The 16457-nt window shown below is 38.2% G+C and overlaps 1 protein-coding gene across 2 annotated transcripts; it reads right to left on the minus strand.

Annotated features, from left to right (window-relative positions):
• Positions 1-2420: 2420 nt before the first annotated feature.
• LOC115735325 (sodium transporter HKT1-like) lies at positions 2421-5299 on the minus strand. Of its 2 annotated transcripts, XM_030666534.2 has the most exons (4): positions 4741-5299; positions 4073-4680; positions 3043-3276; positions 2421-2682 (listed from the first exon to the last, which is right to left on the minus strand). In XM_030666534.2, the coding sequence occupies exons 1-4, from the start codon at positions 5284-5286 to the stop codon at positions 2484-2486; spliced, it is 1587 nt and encodes a 528-aa protein (XP_030522394.1). In that variant the 5' UTR covers positions 5287-5299; the 3' UTR covers positions 2421-2483. The 2 variants fall into 2 exon arrangements, with proteins under 2 accessions (XP_030522394.1, XP_030522387.1); XM_030666527.2 differs by having other exon boundaries at positions 4073-5299.
• Between the last annotated feature and the right edge of the window lie 11158 nt (positions 5300-16457).

Consider the following 16457-nt stretch of genomic DNA (forward strand, 5'->3'; position numbering starts at 1 on the left):
TTGACCAAACTTCATTCATATCTCGTTCAATCACGAACTAGCGTACCTATCATTACAATTGCGTAATATCTCTACAAATATTGGTGTCTCTAGGTGAAAAAGTTTCGGTATTATTATTGAACACCCCATTAGAGAAATTCTATTCTCCAAATTGGGCAGACCTGAGCATGCAAACATAATTCGTCATTATAACTATAATGAGTCGTTCGGTTGGCCAAAAAAAGGTTGTACCAAGCATTTTGGGGATCAAAATGTCCAAACTTATTGTAGTTTTACCGATTCATTCATAACATTTTAATTATGATAATTAAGTTTTAAATGTTTTCATGTTTATCAATTAAGTTGGCCCAACAATTTTTGATCGAAAAATCGCTGATCTAGACGCTAGCCGTCCTACGTTGTATTGTCAGCGCAGATATTTTTAATTTTTTTTTTTTGCTCCTCTTTTCCTTCTTTTCTAATTTTTAGTATGGCCAGCGAAGGTAGTAAAGGTTGTTGGCCATCACCAAGCCTGGGCTGGCGAGGGCCCCATCGATGATCGGTGGACCAAAAAAGGGAGAAAGAAAAAGGACAAAAAGATAAGAAGAAACAAGGAAAAAAAGGAAAAAAAGTAAAGAAGGAAAAAGAAGCAAAGCTGCCGAACTTATTCCAATTCAATGAGTATAGTAGATGCTATCGCACATACAAGCATACTTACTTCGATGGAATTGTTTGATCCTAAAATATAATTAAAAAATTTCAAAAAATATTAAAATATTATTAAAAATTATCAATGTTCAACGTCAATCTTGCCACGTAGGACGCTCGATGCTTACGTCGGTGATTGCTGGCGAAAATTGATTGGATGGACGTAATTGATATAACGTGAAAATGTTTATGACTTAATTGACGCAGTTAAAAGAAGTTCAATAGGCTTATGACTTTTTAGACAATTTTCCCTAGCATTTTGACCGTTACCGATATGGTTAGCAACTTATTCACTTTTCTTATCAGGAAAACGAGTAAAATTTCTAGTATGAAATAAGAAGCGTCGGGTCATGAAAACCTATCTCTATCTAGGACTTGGAATTTTGCGATGACGATTTTGACAAGTGAACAGAACAGCGCGGCATGAAATTATTGAGAAAAGCTTGAACTTGACACGGTACGACAATTCAAAATCTGAGTGAAGATAACATGCCAATTATGGTTTAATACCTGCGGTATTCTTTGGGAAGCGGCCTCTCACGTGACTCCGGACTCTTGGCACGTGATTCCCTGTTTCCCCCAGCTTCCCCTCGGTCGTGTGACGATAACTGTTCACCGAGGGTTTCCAAGTGAAGAACTTGCCCCGTCGCTCTGCGAGGTTCCCGTTCTTCTTCTTAATAGCTGAGGCATTTGGGATGGGTTTGCCACTTATGCATTAAGAACTTTATCAAAGGAAATGAATCTAATTATCTTTTACAATTTAATCACAAATCGTTGCAAATCGGTGAGAGATCTCGGCGTGTCCTCATCACTGAGTCCGGTCATTAGTCGTTGAAGCTTCAAGGTGCAGATTTGTTCTTGAGGGTGAGAGTGTGCTTCTAACTGCAAATTGTGTTTTATTATTTGCTTTCTAACTTTTGCTTTGTTATGCAATTATTTAAGATTTTGTTACACTTAGAAGATATAAATCTCGAGTACTATTATGATATATCTATAACATCTTTCTTTTGAAAGAAAAAAAGAAAAAGCGCTTTCCCTATACATTTAACCGACAGTGGCATTTGGATTTCACGATGGATGGATTACATAATAAGGAGGAAAAAAATAGAGTTATTATACCGTTCACCATCGGTGGAATCCAAATTCCACCGTCAAAGCACTATATGTGGGAACTTCGGTGATATTGATATTGACTAAACATTTATTTTCAATAGAAAAATGCTTACATGACAGCATTGTTAGGAACAGTATAATCTCAACCGCATGATTTGCATAAAATACTCACTAATTGGGAGATCGAGTAGTCAGAAATAACCGATGATCTTGTTAGACTGTCGGGCTAGCAACTTCCTTTTCAATATTCATATGAATTGATTAACTACCCAAAAAAAAAAAAAAACACTTAGTTGATACTATAAACATAGCTGAAAGTCGTACTTGTTTTTTATTGATGTTAATTTAAAAGTTATGGTTTAACTTAGCTGTTAAAATGATTTATTTTACCCTTTTCCTATTTTAGTAGATTTACATGTGCAACAGAAGAACATGTAGTAAAAATAAATATAACTCGAGCAGAAAATACAATATATGAAAATGACATTACTTCTATTAATATGCTATAGTTTTTATTTCTGACTATTTTTAATTCCAACTCTGTGGCATGCCGATTTTCACAATTAGAACACCTTCTGTACTGGACAAGACACTGAGGATAATTTTGCCCGGGTCTCTAAACCTAGTGATGTTCACCATTTGCTTGCCCGGAGGTAGGGCGTGAAGAGTTCCTTTTGTCTCTCTCACAAGAGAACCCAAGCTCGGCCACCTTTCACGTTGGACTTCTTTAATCTTCCGAAAATCATGACGATGATGAGGATGATTTTTCCCTCATCGCTCCACTTCCCAGAGAATCCGTACCACTTGTCCTCGCAGCCTTCGACACGCCTTAGTTGTCGTTCGCAGCTGTAACCTGTCGTGAACCCTACATTTCCGTATGCGCTGCAATTTCAAAAATCGTCACTTCATTACACGGATTCATTCATGTTATGCATGAGTGCTGATCACTCTTCTTGAACCCCCAAACAAATAAAAACTAACTATTTTCCTTGAAAATATTTTTCCTCTATCATGAAGTTTTCGGTAAGAACAAAGGAACCCTAGAGCCGGTTGTCCTATTATCTTTTTATATACGTTTATACTTTCATTTGGCTATTTATGATGCTCATTTGATTAGATACCCAAAAAAGTCTCAAACCTTATGGGATGTTGCATCGATGGAATTTATAGATCATTCCACACCGTGTCACATTCTTTATGACTATGAATGGAAAGGAGACGGGGGGAAGGAAAGATACTTACCTTATCACTTCGACCACGATGTTCAACACGTTAAAGTTGATGGGATCTTCCTTCATCTTTTTCGTCTCGGCCATGCAAACCATGATGATGAAGATGGCCAAGTAGGAGAGCTGTGAGAATATGAGATTCTCCAACAAGATTTCATAACTCCTTTTCGGCTTTCCTCTTTCCCCGTTTCCCGGGAGCCCCTCACCGCCTCTCGCCGGGAAGAAGGTCGTATACGGCGGAAGGTACCTGAAGATCATAGGCATGAAAGAATCATGCATTTACCAGGTCAATTATGCTTATTCCCTAAATGATCGTTGAATAGTACACTCTTTAGATGTGGAAGCGAATTGAATGCAGCCACACATATAGCATTTGAGTCATGAAACCTATATTATGTCGATTATCTTAATTTAGGACATGAATACTATTCCAAGTCAACAAATTAACAGGAAAAGTTGAAATTTTCGTGATATTTTGAATATGGACATAGCCGGGCTGAGGGTTACCATTATTCTCGAGAATAACGGTGACCTTCCAGCCACATATTTCCAATTTAGAGAGAGGGGCAACCGAAAGGTAAATTTGGCCAATTATATCTTATTTTAGCTTTTTTATTTTTTGCTTAAAGCTTAGGTTATGTGCCAATAATTTTGGCACACTCACTTTATATCACATTAAGTAGGCACAAGAATTAGGTCATCGGCTTATGATCTCATTATCATGCATTCAAGTCAAACTCAAGATCGAATACTGCATAAAGTTTCACAGGGTTGAGCCTTACGGTTGTCGTAAGTGCTTCAAATTCTAACAAGAATAGCCCAACAGTGCCGTAAGTGCTTAAAACTAGCGGTGCATTTTGAGCCTCTAATATCACTTCAAAAGCAACATGATACCAGATATTTGATTAGTTAATCATTTAGCTTCATCAATAGAAGATTGTACGTATTTTACGAGGAGAGTTGCTACCCTAATAATCTAACCGCACAATGGACTCGAATATTCTGTTCCTGAACGGGAAGGTGAGAGAAAGAGAGAGACTAACATCATGACGACGAATAACACCAAGACGGCAGGAGCAACTTTGGACAGATCGACGATCGTCTCGCCCGCATATCTGGTGTTCACGCACTGAAACAGCACGCCCACGATTTTCTCGTACGAGCTCAGTCCACTTAACGATTCCGAGTCCCGCTGCATCGAGCAAAACATTATGAACTGAACACCAATAAACCCCAACACCGTTACCACCAGTAGCGACGAGTGGAGGCTCGGAAGCAAGTGCTTGTAACCAACTTCACCTGTGCTGCTCAACAGGCCCTCGATCTCTGCTCTCCTGCTAAATCTCCCCATGAGCCAAAGCGTGAGCCGTAAGGCCGGCGGGAACAGTGTGTTCCCGAGCAGGACCTGAGGGATGAGGATAAGGAGGAGGCCGGAGTTTTTGCTGAAGACGATCATGTTTTCGTTCGTCGGGACGAACCCGCAATTGGTGAAGGTCGACACGGTGGTGAAGACTGAGAACGTCATCATTTTGAGCCCCTTCTTCTTCAACACGTCTCTCGCGCTGGAAACGAGTGTCATATAGAGCGAAACTGCGGCAACACCGAGAACATGGACTCCCAGAAGGTAACCTAACACCACAAAACACAAAAACTTAACCGAACGACATTTCAGATAGTCGAGTTCTATGGACTCGTCTTGCGGCCCGTACAACTGAGGCTCCACTTGTGGTTTCCGGGAATCTGAATCCGCTACTGCACCTAATTCGATGTGGTCAACAATAACGTTTGTCGGTTTCGAAGGGCAGAGATTGGTATCGACGGAGGTGACTTTTTCTTCTGTTTTGATGAGCCACCGGAGTTTCGACATCCTAAAGTGAAGCCCGATGAGGGAAGTGAATACCTCCCCTCCGACGAACATCAGGACGGTCATCACGACAAGCTGGGCGTTGGAGAAGACCTCCATCTCCACCGTGGACATGCTTGAGACGGTAGCTGAGGAGACAGCGGTGAAGAACAGATCCAAGTCCCTAGGACTAAACGAACTGGTCCGTGGCTTCAATGCCTTGAGGACCCAGAAGCCAAGGAGCGAGAGGAAGACGAAGTAAAGAACTTGGATACAAAAGGAGTTGACTAGGAGGAGCAGGGAGCGGTAATACCGAGAAAAGAGGAAGCAAAAGGACCTGCAGAGGCGGGCTAGTTTGAGCCATGAAGCACTACAAAGACACCCAACTTCTTTGCCTAAGCAAGTAAAGCTCATCGTTTCAAGGGAATGAAACTATTCTTCTTGATGCGAGAGTTTGAGGGGGTGGTAGAGGTGCATATAAAGGAGACAGTCAACCTGCTGCATAAACTCTGACCAAAAAAAAAAAACCTGCTGCATAAACACAAATTATGGGGTGAAAATTACCAAAAAATACCCTAATCCTTTTATACTTTTTTAATTCAGTCCTACACATTTTAAGTTTGTTGATTCAATCATAAACCTTTTAACCTTTTGCCGATTCGGTTCTATTGACCGGAAATTGCTGAAGTGGACATTGGCTGTCCTACGTGGCACCGCCGATGCCGACATGGACAATTTTTAGTAATATTGTAATAATATTATTTATTATTTATTTTATCCATTTTTATTTTTTTATTTTTTTTCCTCTTTCCCTTTTCCTTTTTTCCCTTTTTTTCCTCCACCGGTGAGGGCTGCCCTTGCCCAATCCGGTGAGGCTGGTCCTCGCTTGAGGCAGGGGGAGGTCGAGGTCGGGTGGAGAAGGAAAAAAAAGGGAAAAAAGGAAGAAGGGAAAAAGGAAAAACATAAAAAAATAAAAAATAAAAATATTTCATAATTTTTAAAAAAATATTAAAAAAATATTAAAAATTATCCACATCGGCGCTGACAGTGCCACATAGAACGATCGTCGTCCACTCAACGATTTTCAACTAATTGGATTGAATTGGCAAAATATGAAAGGTTTAGAATTTTTTTGACAATTTTCCCAAATTTATGGATAGTTAGTAACCTAAAATTGGCAAAAACCATCAGTATACATACACAGCATTACCCAAATCTTTTTTAGATTCATTTTGCAAAAAATGTGATTTGGTGGAAAATATCGTCATTAAAATTTTGGCGTGGTGCTGTTTCCACCTCTATATGATCCACCCAGTTTTCACCAAAAAGACAAAATTATCCTCAATCATCCAATTGCAATTTAAAGTGGAGGTCCCCAATTTATATTATTTAGTTTTTCTATATCTAGGTAAGTTCTACTTGCCACAATTAAGAATTTCACATGTTTATTTTTTTGTTTCTTGTAACTTTTCCATGTATATTAAAGGCACTATGTTTTTTTTTTCTATTGTTATATACTACTTCCATAAAATTTTGTTTCGTCCAAAAAGAGAAAATTTTCAAAAAATCTAGTTCTTTTCTAGGTAGAGAAAATTTATGGTCTTAAATTTTTTGCTTTCCTTTTCTTTAGTTTTTCTATATCTATGTAGGATCTACTTACTAATTAAGAATTTCACACCTTCGTTTTTTGTTTCTTGTAGATCTCCCATGTAAATTAAAGGCAGTATGTTTTTTCTCGTATTGTTATATATTACTTCCATAAAAGTTTGTTTCATCCCCAAAAAACCTAGTTGTTTTCTCCCTAATCAAGCAAATGTATGGATAAATTGTTACGTAAAGTATATAACAAATTTGAAATAGACAACTTTTTAAGACGTTGACTTGTTTATATATTTTCACTTTTCTCGTGTACATCTATGTCAAACCCCTTCTTATCGATTTTCTTTACATACATATACAAATAACGAGATGATCACATGAAGCACAAAAAAAAAAAAAAACTCTTTGAAGATTTTCCAGAATAAAATCATAGTACATTCTGCAATGTGAACCTTTAGAATATAAAATTTAATTAAATCAAAACATTGCATAAAATTAAGATTTTTATTTCTAAATTCCAGTGAAATATCATTATTTGGATTGACAAGAATTAATATCACCCACGAACTCTTTATGGAAAAATATCAAGATGCTTAGTTGCATGTAATGTTTTTAGTGTATTCCTAAATATTCCTCTAACATCATGCTTTGTGTAAAAGTATCTCGCCGGTATAGTTAGGAAAAAAGAAAAATTCATTAATATAGTAAATTAAGAGACCACACTATATATTTTAGACTAATGAAACTAAAAAAATACAATGTTCACCAAGAAAGTGAGCTTTGCAGATAAGATTGACAAATGATAGATAAGTTGTTATAAGATCAATGAACAAGAGATTTTTCCATTTCTCCTTACTATTGGCGATATTGTTTTATACGAAGTATGTTAAACTTGATAGGAATATCTAATAATGCACTTTTTCTTTAATACACTAAAAAACATGTGAAATGCTTAATTATTGTAACTAGATCCTAAATGAATAAAAATAGAAAAATAGGAAAAAGGAGTAGTAGTACCATCACTTTAAATTGCAAATGAAATATTGAGGGCATTTTGTCATTTTAGTGTAAATGGAGTGGATTTAATCATTTAAGGAGTGGAAATAGCACCAACCTTTTTAAGGAATTCTTCTATATATGGTTGTATTTTGTGAAGGATATGAAAGTAATATTCTGACATATGTTACAGGAAAATTATCAAACACGCATTTGGAAAACATCTCTAGTACAATCTTATGTCTCGGGTTCGAGTGTCGGGCATTAGGGCTCGTGTGCATGTGATCAAGCCCAACTGTCGGGGACACGACCCCAGTCGTCGAGATCATGGGACCAGCCTTAGGGGACCTAAGCTCAACCTTGGGTGACCTAAGCTCGACTGTCAAGGATCGAGACATGTTTGCAGGGGTCCGGGCAAGGGTGTTGCCTTCCCATGCCCAATACCGAGGACCGAGGCCCGGCTTGGGTCAACCTGGGGTTCATGGACAAAGGAGAGAGTCAACTCGAGGTTCATAGATGATCGGGATATCAAAAAATTTCCGACTCAAGAACTGGACGGTATTTGTTCAAATCCAATCAATTTCATACAAATTGCTATGGATTTGGCCACCTACATAGACTAAAACACCTTACTTGCACAACGGCGTCCATACTTTTAGATTAAGTATGGAATAAAGAGAGTCCGGTGTACGTGGTACAGATGTCTCCTTGGACACCTCTAACATTTTCTAGTTTGGCGATAAAAAGAATCGCGTTAAAAGGAGAAAGTTTTTTACACTCGTCCCACGCAAATTCCCTCATCAACCCACGCTTGTTGTTTTTCTGTTTATTATTTTATTTTAATTTTTTTTGTAGTAAGATAATTGATTCTGTTACGATTATTCACATTCCCTTTTGATCCAACGATAAGTATGTTTCAAATAGAAAATATAGATAGTCAATAACCTAAATTTTGCACATATCTTATGTACTCATTTGTAGCCTTACTGGAATCTTTTCTAATTCATTTATTTTACGAGAAAGGAGTTTATACCATTAAAGTCCCAAAGTGTTATATTATGCTAGATTTATCTCAGATTAATTTTCGTTTCACAACAAATCTTTTATCAATACCCTTTACCCAAATTTACGATCATGATTTTCCACATCGGATCTATCATTTTTCACGTCGCACGTATCCATTTCAACGAGATATGAGACGGAATGCTAACAGAGTGTAGATTTAAGTCGACAATCTTGGTTTGTGATTTTTATTAGTATTAATTAACCCATGGAAGATGAGATTTGCTGGAAAATATTTTCAAAAAAAAAAAAACTAAGGTTCGATGGATTTCCTAAGTTTGGCTGTATTTTGTAGATTATACGGGGCGCCATTAAGATATGTTGTTATACTAGTTCCCCTTCAGGTAGCCGGCCAACTACAATTGAATCCCTGAATTATAAGAATACTAATATACTAAATAATTAAAAAAAGAGCCTGTATCGTGAGAGGGAACAAATTATTGTTATCATACTAATAATGTGATTCCACATTCAGTTTATTATTGCCCACATTAATTTCGTTAACGTTTATTGTCCACATTAACTTGCGTGATAACTGTCCATTAACTACATTAAGTTGTGTGGTGACCACCCAATGTCATAATAACTGTTTTGATGGAAGAAATCATAAGAAGGGGTGTGAATGAGAGTATAAATAGGTCTAAGCCAAACCTCCTCGTGAGTGAACACACCACGGACATTGAGAGGGCAATTAGTTAGAAGTATCCATTCACTGACCGTTCAAGTCTTGCGAATCTAATTTTTTTTGTCTAATTTCATCAATGGCTAGAGGTCAGTATAGAATTTTTTACGTTTCCGCATTCACCTTTGATTATACATGGGTTTTGTTCATCCATGAATAAATCGGGATCTTCACTCCTTAGATTTCCAACAATAATATGATGCACAATAATAGCACTACCTTGCCCCCATAATCAAAGGAACCATGGTTTAAAATTGTGAGACTTATGGCGTGCATGATACCATTAAATTTCTCTGTTTTTTTCTTCTTTTTTCACGATAATCGGTTTGGAACATAGATCTGTTTGGTAACGTAATTTCATTTTTCTAATTTTATAACAAATTTTTAGTGTATAAATAGGTTTGGAACAGAAATGAGAAATATAAATTTTCTACTTTTCTATTTCTAGAATTGAAACATAAATAAGAATTCTTCTCACCACTCACTCTTTCTATATCATGATTTTGTGACTCGATTACCATTTCATGGGTGTCTGGAATCCATGGGGAAGATTATCAGATTGGAATCATCTTTAAGCTTTTCATGTCATGTTAAGAGATTTAGATTCCTGCTCTTTTTTGGTTCCATAATCCACTATCCCCAGATTTGCATCAATACCTGTTTTAAAGAGTTTTACTTTAAATTGGAACCAGAAGAACCGAGTTTTTGCTTATGGCATCTCTATCGTGCAGATAGGTTATACATCAAACAATTTTATAGTTCTCTCTTGAGCGACAACATTATATGCGCGGGTCCTCTTAGTTTGTGGTCTCTGCGAACAATTTTGCTCTTTACGATGAGTTTGCTTAACAAAAAACCATTTCTTGGTTCCGCACTTTTCGGTGTTTGGATGATGGAAAATTACTTGATCAACAAAAAGCTATTTCTGTGTATTGAAAATAACAAATTTAGATCGGGTAAAATGACTTTCCTGTAGGAAATTATTTATTGTGGTTTTTAAAGAACATGAAGCTGCCTTTGATGGATTCACTTATTACCAAGTAGCATGAAACTAAATTTTTTTGACTTGTTTGCGGCACAAACAAACTTTAAAAAATGATTTACTTTCGCTGAAATTGAATTTCCTAAGAAAATTTTCCAACAATAAGAAATTTTGAGTGAAGCAAACAGATTCCAATTCAATACACCAACATGCGTAGCCCTCATATCACAGGAATAGTGCATCCATCTCCAAGAAAATAAAAGCCAATTTTTGTTTCCAAAGACCGAAATATAATTCTCAGTTCAATTTTGTATTTCAACCAAGCATCAGAAAATAATCGACATTTTTCCGAAAATTGGCATTTTAAATAATAATTTTAGAATGATCATATTTTTTTTTTTCGAAAAAAAAAAAACCTTAAACCAAGAAATCTCTTTAAGTGCACGCAACGCGTCCGTGTTATTAGTCAGTTCAAACATGCCCGTGTCATAAAAATTGTCTATTAGTTTAAAAAAAAAAAAAAGAGTCACCCAACCTTGGAGGCATTCCTCTCCTGCACACGAATAATTGATAAACCAAGTCCGGGGAATATCAGAAAATAATCACACAAGTTGATGAAACTCCCACTAATTTAAAATTCGAGTGCTTTTTGCCATTTAGTCCTCGGTCACTAAACATTTATGGACAACTGAAGCCTGGTCAGACCAACATTTACGTATACAGATACAGAGCATAGGTCTTACTAGTATGGATAGATAGTTTTTAGGCTATAAGAGCGAACTCCCTCGTACACCCACCCGCGAACTAGTAGCCGAAGTGCTCTGGTTCATCTGGAAAGCGAGGAATGGGGCCATATTCCGAGCTAAACCACTAGATCCGCAAGGAGTGGTAATCGAAGCGCTTGCAATGCATGAAAATGTTGAAAGTTGGAGCAGGAATCAGAATGAAAATACAGTAAAGGCTTGAGACTTATCCTCGAAGTGGTTGCCACCAGATCTGGGTTCTATGAAAATTAGCGTTGATGGCGCCTTCATAATCGGAACAAATACCGGAGCCGTCGCCGGAGTATGTAGAGACGCCTCTTGTGTGTTGCTTGGTGGTTTCGCCCGTGAGGTGAAGGCGCAATCTGCGTTGCACGCAGAAACCCTAGCGATTATTGAGGGCTTGGAGTTTGCAGCCAAGTGGGAGAGAGAAAAAGAAAGTCGTGTTTCTACTTTGGAGTTTGACTGTGTAACTTCAATTCAGTTACTTTTGAGAACAGATCATGCACCATGGGAAGTTACTGTGCTTATCAACAAAGGCCAGGCCGCACTTGCTTCTTTACCTCATATTTGCTTGACCCATTATCCCAGAGACCAAAATAAAGTTGCGGACTGGGCCGTTAAGGCTCAACTTCACCAGTCTCTTCCTCAAAATTGGGTTTCAAGACAGCCACAACCTCTTTTGGATGTTCGTTGTTCTGAAGCCCATGTTCGTTGTTCTGAAGCCCATTTGGGTTGTGATTCTGCATCATCTACTTGAAATGAAATGAAGTTATTTTTTGACAAAAAAAAACATTTATAGTTCACTCCCCTGACTTTCACTTATTCATTTTCGTCAAGAAAATTGCGAAAAAAGTCATAAACCTATTAAACTTTTGGCAATTCAATACTGAACCTATTAATTTTCATTTGCATATGCAATTCAATCCAAAATCTTTTTTTTTGTGCCAATTCAATCCTAAATTTTTTGCATTTGTGTCAATTTAATCCATCCGACCAACTTTAGTAACATTTTAATATATTTTTGAATTAGTTTTTATTTTTATTTTTCTTTCCTTTTTTTTCTCTCTTTCCTCCAGCCGCTGCCGGCGGGAGGCCAGAGGACCTCGCTAGTGCTAGGCAGGATCTGCAGCACTCTGGATTTCCACCCATTGAAGAAAAGGCCAAAAATTCCCAAACCATTCGATTCATTAGGACTGTGGCAACTTTGGATCTCTTTGGCTTTTTCTTTTTCTATTCATTTTCCATCTTTGCCACATCTTTTCCCGTAAAATCTTTCCTTGCCTTTTTCATTCTTTCCCCTTTCTTTTCCAGAGCACACACCAGTTTTTCTCCTATCACACGCCGTCTTCCGCTTTCTCTCCTTTCCTTGCTCATCTCGATCTTCGTCTTCGTCTCTATCTACCGCACGCACTCTCTTCTTCTTCTTCTTTTGTGATTTTGGCTCTCCCACTGCACGGGCGACCTCACCCAGATCGGCTCTTTTGCCCAATGTCAATGAGGCTCCTTCGGCCAATGGCCAACAAGGGCGAGCTTTGCTTGAGGCCGGCTAAGTTGACCTCGCTGGCCCTAGCCTCTGGCCAGTCGCTGGGCGGCAACAGGCTGGAGGAAGAAGAAAGGAGAAAAAAAGGAAAGAGAGAAAAAAAATCATTCGAAAAATATTATGAATTGTCAATGTCAATGTTGGCCGGATCTGATAATTCAATGGGATAAGAATTTTTCTTTACCCATTTCTGAATTGGCTCATAAAAGGGAGAAGTAACATAGTTTTTTGGTGATGGGGGTGAGGGTGGTGGAAGTTTAGGTTCATATGGACAAGAAGGCGGTGGTGAAGTGATTTGAGGGGGTTTGGGAGATCCATACTCGACTATGAATTGCCACCTACCACCATCTTCTCTAAGCAGTCCCATCGTAGTTCACCATTAAGATATCTCTAATAGAGAGAATTGTTTTTCGTTTTCTTCTTGGAGAAAGGTCTGTCATCTTCTTCTTATGTTCGGGAACATGACAAATAGGCACAATCGATGTCCCAAAAGCGGTGTCCTGTAGGATCCTTGAAATAATGGATAGGTTGCCCATTTGAGTTAAAGGACTGAACGAACTCATTAGGATCAGTTCATTCCATGCTGATTGGATCAGTTGGACATGGAGTAAAACACAAAATGGTAGGGAAGGAACGGCAAACAGAAGGAGAATCTTCTTTTTCTTTTGTAAACTTGATGGTAACAGTATCATTTTTTTTTTTTGGTGAATTAAGGTTCATAGGATTGTGGATTGGTCTGGTATTCTTGTGGAGTTTTTCATAATTGGTTACCCAACTATCGGGAATGAGTTTGACAACATGATCTCTGGAAATTTGAAGAGGCACATGGACACATGAAGTCTGGTTATGGCCAACCGAGATGAATATGGCATCTTTCAAGCGGGGAAGATTGAGATTAATGGCACGATTTCGAACCCTATAAATCATCCGGCAATGTAAGTAGTAGCTATAGATCCAAGAATTTGAGGTGCTCCAGTAATCAGTAAATGTACCTTAAGAGTCGAAAGAAAGCTAGGATCAGCAAGGACCATGTTAAAATTTGGAAAGAAGGTGACAAAAAAGTGCCGGCATTCAGAGTAGTCTGAATTGTTCCGATGCAAGCATGCTGGTAGTCGATGAAGCGAGTGTCAAGTAAAGCCACTCGTACCACAACAGACAACCCTTTACGTCCATGAAAAGAGAGAGCAAATCGAATGACTCCAAAATGGAGATGTGTGTAACCCTATTGAGCCCACTGAAGAGGGAACTCTTGAGGGATTTGTAGAGTGATGAATTGCTCTTGTTGGGTGGATAGTATAGGATGTTGATCGAATTTGGAAGACTAAACATATTCCTTAATAGTGCAAGGAGTATGTCTTATAAGGTGTTTGATGGATCCGATAGGGGAGAAAGATGAGGGTTTTGAAAAAGTAGAATAGAGAATCATCAAAGGAAGCTGGTTTCTAAAATCTTACTTTCTTCGTTAAGATAGGTTACCTCATAAAGATAGTTTATTGTAGAAGTTGTAGATTTTCGGAGTTCAAGAGGAGAAGCAAGGGAAATTGGAGAATCGGTGCAAACAGGTGAAGATTCCGCAAGGGTTTCCTTAAGAATTGGGTTCTTCTCACCATGCAGGTCCCGACTTAGAATCTTAATGTTAACTCGGTTTTGACAATGAGTGGCATTGATAAACGGAGACAAGTCTGAAGTTGAAGCGGATATGCTATCCTCAACATCAGGCTCTCTCAGCCAATTTAGGGGATTGCCTTTTAGCTTCCGTAGGATGAACCGAATTAACATAAATACAAAAGATCTAAGACTAAATGGTAAAAAAATTTATGACTGAATTATCACAAATATAAAAGGTTTAAAGCTGAATTGATAAGAGTGCATCAGATTTAAAAAAAAAATTTTGACAATTTTTCCCATTTCGGTCCTAACACTCATTGCCCTTATCCAAAATATTCGTGTGCAAGGAGCGGCGGAGATGATGGCCACGCGCTCTCGAGGGGGGCCTGGGGAAAAGATGATGGGTGTTCAAGAAAAGCAAAAAGAAGGACCAGCATTAATTGCCATTATGCTGATATATCTTCTGCAATTTTATTACTAAATGAGGACCATAAGAAGCGCCGCTCGCCTACCAATCTTAGAAAGCTTTTAATTTCTAATTTCGGCATAGAATTAAAAAGCAACCCCAAAAAAGAAGCTCATGTCATGATCACTGACCAGTGATGTCATCGCTCTCATTCCTTTTCTAAAAGCATTATTTTTTTTAGGGATATGTTCCCATGACATTGTAAGAGTCTTGTCGGTTATTTTTTTACCATATATCCACATATCATCACTGCGTGTTTTGCATAAAACACTCATTGATTGAAAAATCATGGAGTCAGAAATAATGACAATACTATCGGACTGTCGGGATAGTAGCTCATATTTTTCTATTTCTTGTTCAAAATAGAGGAAGCATCCCAATAAACACTCGTAGGTGCAAATTATACTTAACAAATGCATCGAAGATACTCATCCCAATTTATTATACGAATAAATTTTAAGAAGTTGGTCTCCATGGTCTCTTCATCGGAAGCATCCATGGAATCAACTCTATATAAGATGAAGCTGCGGTCTACTGTCGAGGATCCTGGTAGCTCTCCAATCGTCTAAAGTGAAATCGCCCTAGCGTATATCGATCTCCATCAACATTCATTTTGTATCTATCCGTGCGTGCTTAGGGAATAATTATCGAATCAGTCCTAGATACCATGAACATTCAACGGTCAAGCTTTAGAACTTTCAATACGATGAATTGAATCCTTCGATATTTTGACAGAAGTTTGAGTTACATTCTTAGCGTTTCAATTTCGTGAATTATGTGCTCCACGATAATGGAGATCGAAGGATGCGATTTCTCGTCCCCACATAAAAGTGGAAGAAGTAAACAAATAATGGAGGTATGGGGCCACCTGTTCTTTTGTAGGTTTGGAAAAGTTAGCGTAGACTGACGAGTCCACCCCGTGGAAAATTATATAAATGGAATAACCGATTCCTAAACCAAGCACGATCACAACGACATAGCAATATGTGGATAAATATCTAAAATATCCTAAATTTATCGTACGATAATCAATTCAGTTTTAAATTTTTTAATTATGTCGATTTTATCCTAAGTATTATTATGACTTATCAATTTAGTCATAAATCTTTCAATTGTGTCAACTCAGTCCTAGATACTTCGATGATTTGTCACTGTAGTCCTAAACATTTATTCGAATTTTCAATTTACTCATTCCAATTAATTTTGACCAAAAATTGTTGAAGAGTCGGTGTAGTCAAAGCCGATCGTCTTGCGTGATATGATTGGTGCTGGCGTGAATAATTTTTATGTTTTTTTTATGTTTTTGTTTTTGTCCCTCCTCCTCCTTTTTTTTCAAACTTTGAGCTAGTGACGTCGCCAACCACGAGGAAAGGCCTTTGCGCCCTTGTGAGCCACAGGCGAGGGTGTCAGACTCTCACCCAGATTCAAGCGAGGGCATTGGGCCCTCGCCTACATCTAGGTACCCTCGCTTGTTGGTTGGCGAGGGTGTCGGGCCTCACCAAGGTCCAGGCGAGAGCAACAAAATTACATGATAACTTTTTCAAGAGCGACAAAATTAAGAATCGGCACTCGTTCTACATCAACTCATTGGCACGGCCAAAAAAGTATGGCGACCAGTGCGTGTGTTGATACTCAGTCGATCGACGACTTATCAATATCAGCGGCCGTGATCATGGTGGGCAATTACATCGAGTTCATAAGCATCCTCAATCACCCGCTGATGATGTTTATATAAATGTGGATCTAAGTCCTCGTCAGTTCCTTCTCGGACTCAATGAATCTGGGGAGATGGAAATACACGCGCCGAATGTTTGCGCGTCAACGGTGACCAACCGGGACTGGCTGGTCAGCAATCACCACGTGCTTTTGGAACAGAAAGCTTGTCC

This window comes from Rhodamnia argentea, chromosome 2 (assembly GCF_020921035.1).
Source record: "Rhodamnia argentea isolate NSW1041297 chromosome 2, ASM2092103v1, whole genome shotgun sequence".
NCBI lineage: Eukaryota > Viridiplantae > Streptophyta > Magnoliopsida > Myrtales > Myrtaceae > Rhodamnia > Rhodamnia argentea.

Excerpts from the sequence above, each read along its gene's own strand:
- LOC115735325 (XM_030666527.2), bottom strand. The coding sequence starts at position 5,286 with ATGAGCTTTACTTGCTTAGGCAAAGAAGTTGGGTGTCTTTGTAGTGCT. Across the intron at positions 3,277-4,072 it reads GTGTTATTCGTCGTCATGAT|GTACCTTCCGCCGTATACGA; the intron begins GTTAGTCTCTCT and ends TATGATCTTCAG. Across the intron at positions 2,683-3,042 it reads ATCGTGGTCGAAGTGATAAG|CGCATACGGAAATGTAGGGT; the intron begins GTAAGTATCTTT and ends TTGAAATTGCAG.